The 6000-nt window shown below is 41.9% G+C and overlaps 2 protein-coding genes across 6 annotated transcripts in view; one reads left to right on the top strand and one right to left on the bottom strand.

The window, feature by feature from the left end:
• Window positions 1-1881: 1881 nt before the first annotated feature.
• On the bottom strand, window positions 1882-4941 carry TIGD4 (tigger transposable element derived 4). The gene has a single exon (XM_010411795.4). It carries the CDS (start codon window positions 4858-4860, stop codon window positions 3148-3150), a length of 1713 nt encoding a protein of 570 aa, XP_010410097.3. The 5' UTR covers window positions 4861-4941; the 3' UTR covers window positions 1882-3147.
• Window position 4942: 1 nt separating this feature from the next.
• ARFIP1 (ADP ribosylation factor interacting protein 1) overlaps window positions 4943-6000 on the top strand; it is a 41304-nt gene continuing 40246 nt past the window's right edge. For 4 of the 5 annotated variants that reach the window (XM_039550948.1, XM_039550950.1, XM_039550947.1 and 1 more), the window contains exon 1: window positions 4943-5068. The gene's annotated coding sequence lies outside the window, so the exon portion shown is untranslated. Of the gene's footprint in view, window positions 5069-5911; window positions 5931-6000 lie in introns of those variants that run through there. The other variant, XM_039550946.1, reaches the window with a different exon arrangement.

Here is a 6000-nt window from a genome sequence, read left to right as displayed (position 1 = left end):
CTACCATTAGGGGTGAGCGATCTTCCTTTCAGCAACAGTTTTAAAGGAAGATGTAGTTTTATAGACCTGAAAGATATCCAAAACTGCACACATAGTAACACACAAACAAAAAAACCCACAGTAATATTTCTTACAGTTTTCAAAAACCTGTGCCATTTGAAGAGTATACTTATTTCACATATTACTTGTCTGAAGAAGTAATCTGAGGACGCTTTTGATTATATCAAACATCTTTTCCAAATAATTTTTTGTATTTTGGCCTTGTATAGAAATCAGGTATATTTTTAAAACTTCATATTTTCAGTTCCCACTTCAAGAAGTCACTTTTGGGTAACTGAAAGCAACCTCACTGACTTGACACTGAAGAACCTAATCACTATCTAACCACAGCATGAAGTAGAAAAGCTACAGAGAAAATGCACATAGTTGTCCATACTACTATTAAAGTATTAAAGCAAATGACAGCCTTAGTTACCTGCCTTTTGTAGAAAAGGTTCTTCATTTTAAATATGATGCAATCTAAAGCCATATTCTTCCTCTCCCTCCAAAAGATACCACCCCAGATGTAAAAAGGCTGGTGGTTTACCCAGACAATGTAAAGAAATCTCCAGCTCAAACTGTGTGCACAGGCTAAACTGACATTTACACAGAGCACCGCTTCCTTTTTCAGTATTAGCACTTTGGATCTGGGAGTCCGCATCTCCCTGTGACAAACACCTGAAACAGCAACAACTTCAGAATGGATTTCACGTTCTCGCACTATAAATGTGACCAAAATCCGAGCGAGGAGAAATGTTTGGGCTCCTAAATAATTTTGAAAGCTACAGTGTTAGAATATAGTATCTGTCTCACAGAACCAGTTTCAGTGAGTGCATTTTATCTTGGTTTCTCAAAATGAACTAAGAGGCTAGGAAAAAGTCATATATTCTCTAAAGGTACAGGATTTCGATGTATGTTTTTTAAAGCAAGTTCCACAACTCACCTTCAAAGTCCAGGCCAAATTAGTAAATCCTTCCTGTTGTTTTCATGAGGGAGTATGACAACAGTCAGTAATTCACTTCCTTCCTTTCCAGCTAACTACGTTATTTCCCATCTCCTGATTTTCTAAGCCTCTTCTTGCAAAAACTACACTTCTTGTGGAGTGAACTCTTGTTTAACCAAGATTTGCCGCTTGTCTTTCTCATTCAGATCCATCACTTTAACACTCTGAATTCTCTCAGAAGGAAACACAGAGTCTTTATCCAGAACCCGGGCCAGTGAGGGCCTCGTGGAGTCAAATCATAACAAATTCCACATTTAGTATATGGATAAGAGCAACTTTTCCCTAAACTTCCCTTTAGCAGGAGAAGCTGTTGCAAAGAAATAGATTTCAAATCAAAAGATTACTACAGTAAAATTATCTACAGATCTCTGTGGGACTAATATGAACTTCAAATAAGCTTAATCAGAATAGAAAGTACTTTTCATAAGCTTGTTCTAAAGTATTAAGCAAGTCAAATGTGACAGAGTTTCTTAATTTAAAAGACCGTGCATCTGTATTTTAAAGTAATAAATACCTAGAAGAGATAATTCAGAGGAGTACCTTTCTCACAGAATCTATAAATCTCCATGTAGGAATTTATTTATTGGGATTTCAACAGAATTTTTTTATTTAATCAGAATATCCTTTGGATGGAATTCACATCAGATATTTCACAACAAGAAACCAGAAGTTTGTCGGGTTTTTTTGGTAGGGGGTCTAGTAAAACATTCATACAGCTATAAGCATTTTTTCAACAAATCACCCTAATATTTTTGCCACCTTCCAACAATTTGATAAATTTTCTGCAATTATTTCATAAATGGATAAACTGTCCTACAGAAAAAAACAGTAAACAAAGCTTTAGCCAAACTATTTATTTAAAACCATAGATTCACATATGCATGCGATTTTTTTCTCATGGTTTAATTATACACAGCATAATAGATTCTTTATTACACAAGTTGCCTAAAGGGCATCCATAAAATATTTTCTTCTTCCTCTAAATTAGAAAAATTAATATCTCTAACTTCTGAAAAAAATTAAATTGATAGAATGGAAACGATTTAAAACAGGTTTTGAAAAAATCCACAAGGTCATATACACGGTGGGTTTTGGCTCTGATATGATTACTCTGTTTGAAATGCATACTCGAAGATATGTAAACGTACTGCAATTTACACAACTTCACACTGCAATCATGCAAGCAGCAGCCCTGTTAATGGGACTTGTAGTGATAAACCACATTAGTGCATTGAATCCTACAGCAAAGCCTCCAAGTATTGAAAATAAAACAACAGCTCAGTGAGGTTTTTAGTGTAGATACTGATTTTTTTTTCTGAATTTACTGTAGAAATACACGGAGCTACACAGAAAGACCTACATCAAATCCATGCACCAAAAAGGTGGAAAGCGAAAGAATAACCTTCCTTTTTGACCTCCTCAGAGACTAAGTAAAGGTTTGTTTGTCTTTTGACTCTTGGATAAATGATTATGCCATTCGAGTGAAGCCACACATGAGCTGTTTTAAGAAAACAAAACAACACATCCAAAGCTGTAGTAACTTTCTGCTGTTCATCATCTGCTGCAAGAGTAAATGATGGCCAGAATTCCTGATGAAGGGTGAAAAATATTTATTTTTAAAATGCCTTACTTCTCAGAATTTAAGCATGTATTTTCTGTGTTATTAAATTCTGTGTTTATGTATCAAAAGCACCAGGGTGATAAATATTTTCTACTCCATTGACAAAACCCCAAAACCACTGGTGTATTGATGTATAGCAGTGCTAGTCTCTCCTTGAAGAAAGAATTCAAAGCAGTCAACAGTTTATTCTGAGTGCACCGAACTGCTCAAAGAATTTCTTTTGCCTCCACTGTACTTACTAGAGTTAGCATTTTAAGGGTTCAGCTTACTCCCTCTCTACACCTCAAATGTGTTATTTGCTCCTGATTTTGTGGAAAATTTCAGTTCACAGCCCTTTTTCATTATTTTGTTACATACATCTAGGCACCTGAGCAAAATATACCAGAGAACATTTCAGCAATGCTTGTTATTAAATGCCTATCTTTTTTGCTTATATAATTTCTTTTTTTTTCCAATTACATGCTTTCCCACTTTACTAAAATATCTATTCACATGCTACATGTTGAATAAAATTCTCCAAGTCAGCTAGGGAATCGTAAAGAGAATCATCTGTGTCTTGACTTCTGAGAAACTTTCTAAGTGTATCTAAAGCACTCAAAGCCTCATTTTTGGATGGTAAAGGCTGTTCAGCTCCCTGAAGTCGATCACCTTCATCCTTATCTTCATCACCAACAAATGTCTCAGCTTTATCTGATGCGCTTTCTTTGGCACACATCCTTTCATTATTTGTGGGCACTTCATAAGTTACTAAGCCATCATCTAGAGCTGTATATTCTTCCAAAGACAAACCTTCTGGAAACTCTACTCCAGCTGCCCGTGCATGTGCAATCAAATCAAAATCACTTTCAACCTCATTGTCCTTATCATTTGTCTCAGTTTCTAATTTGAAAGTTGCTCCATTGTAACTTTTTACAATAGTCTCTGGTGTTACTTCCCTCCAGCACAGGTACAACATCTCAATTGCCTCAAGAAGGGTCAGCATAAACTCTTTATTGCTTTCTACAGAGTCAACAAATCTTTTGATAAGACAGTGCCTGTATTTAACCTTCAGACTTCTGATAATCCTTTCTTTCATAGGTATACATGAAGAAGAGTCTGGAGGAAAGAACACTAATTTGACAGACTTCAGGTTCTTTACTTCTGTGTGAGCTGGGAGAGAATCAACAAGAACCACCACTCGGCGCTGCTGTGCTTGAAATCTGTCGTCAAGTTTATGCATCCACTGTTCAAAGATTCCTGAAGTCATGCACACCCTATCATTTGCTTCATAATCCACTGGCAGCAATTTCACATCTTTGAAAGAGCGTGGGCTTTTGTTTTTTCCTATAACAAGCAGTGGGAGTTTCTCAGAGCCATCCATATTTGTACCCACCACTACAGTGATCCTCTCTTTGCTTTGTTTACCTACAGAACAAGTTTCCCCTTTAAAAGCAAACGTGTTATGTGGTAACATCTGATACAACAGCCCAGTCTCCTGTATATAAAACACATTTTTCGGCTGATAATCATTTAAATAATAAGGAAGCACATTTTGGTACCAAAGAGTTGGAGCATCCACTGTAGCAGTAGCAGCTGCTTCTACAGGCTGAGCTCTGAAAACTAAACCATACCTCGACTTGAAACGATCGAGCCAGCCATTGCTGCATTTAAAATCACTGTGTCCAAGCTTCTGGGCAAAATCATTCGCCTTGAGGCGCAACATAGGGCCATTGACCGGCACATTCAAGCACTGTGCAATTCTGTACCACTTCATCAATGCCTCCTCCAGGTCGGCATAAAAAGCAGTCCTCAGTCTCTTCCTTTTAGGATCAAACCGTAAAGTTTCAAAGGCTTCCAAAACTTTTTCCTTATTCTTCATAATCGAAGACAGGGAATTCCTCTTGATGCCATACTTGGCTGCAATGTCCGCCTTCTTCTTGCCGCTCTCCACAGCGCTTATGATGTCAATTTTTTCCTCGATAGATATGCTTTTCTTCCTCCTCACTGAGGGTTCGGGCAGAGCCTCTGCCATGGCACCGAGCAGCGTCTCCCAGGCGCGCTCATCCGCGCCCACAGCCGGGCAGGCACGCTCCTGCTCTGCCGCTCCGGGCTGCTTTCCCAGCCGGCGGCCCGATCCCACGGGCACGGCACTCGGCGGGGCTGGAGCAGCCTCCCGGGCGGTGCTGGCGGTGGTTGCCATGGCTGCGACCATAGACATGACAGCCTAGAGAGGCCGCCGCCGTCATCCCCTTCCGGCCCGGCGCTTCCGGCTCCTGCTGCCACCGGAGAAGGAAGAAAATAAAGCTGGAGAGGGGCCGCCGGCGCCGCCCTGCCCGGCCTCCTCCATCCCCCCTTCCCTCCCTCCGTCCTGCCCTCTCGCCCCCCGCAGCACGACGCCCCCGGGGCCGCAGCGGCGCCGCCGGCAGGTGAGGGACGGGCCGGCCGGGCCAGCCCGGCCGCTGGGCCCGGGTTCGGGGAGGGCCGGGCCGCGCCTCCCGCTCCGGCCCGTCCGACGTGTCACCCCACGGGAGCGGCCTCCCCTTCTCGGGCTCCCGGCGGCACCGGCAGTGCCCAGCGGGTCGAGGTCGGCCCGGCTCGTAGGCCCCGCGCCGGGGGTGCTGGGCGGCCGCACGGGGAGGGCAGCGCCTGAGCTCGGGAGCAGGCGGGTTCCACGAGAGAGAAAGGGAAGCTGTGTGTTGGTGGAGGAAGAAAACTGTAGATGTTGTGTAAATTTTGTGCCCCTGGGACTTATTCCACGCCCTGGCAATTACTGTTTTAAGTGTGCCAATTTGTGTTTTGCTTACTGTTCTTAAAGTATGGAAGCGCTTTGGTGTTGTGTGACAAGCAGGTGTTGCATGTGGTATTGTTTGCAAACTAGAGGCAGTTCTTCCAGTGTTTCTTACAGTACCTCTCTAATAGGTTGTTTTTAACTGAAACTCCCTAATAGCCTTTCATCTTGCATGGAAGGCTTTGAAGGGGATCGTTCTGAACATCCAGCTCAGGATGTAGTTTCAGTGTCTAACATGTGCTTTTTATGCTTGGTGGAAAAGGTAGCAAGGAGTTATCACTTTGCAGTCGGTGGCTCTGTTACCTAAGAATTGATTCACTGGACAAGATAACAGAAGGGTTTTTTTTTGCAGGGCTGGAGAAGGATGTTATTTGATCAGTGCAACTCCAAAACTTTCTGAGTCATGTGTATGTTTACATATGTATGTATGTATGTACACATGCAGTTAAAATGTCAGGAATAAGAAACACAGAAGAGTGTCAGATTGGGAAAACTGGAAGGTGAGGCAGTATCTTGATCAGCTGCTTTTTTCTGGTTTGGTGGAAGTTGAAACCATAATGGGAGTCCATG

This window comes from Corvus cornix, chromosome 4 (genome assembly GCF_000738735.6).
Source record: "Corvus cornix cornix isolate S_Up_H32 chromosome 4, ASM73873v5, whole genome shotgun sequence".
Taxonomy (NCBI): Eukaryota; Metazoa; Chordata; class Aves; order Passeriformes; family Corvidae; genus Corvus; species Corvus cornix.
This window is presented reverse-complemented; position numbering and strand designations above follow the sequence as displayed.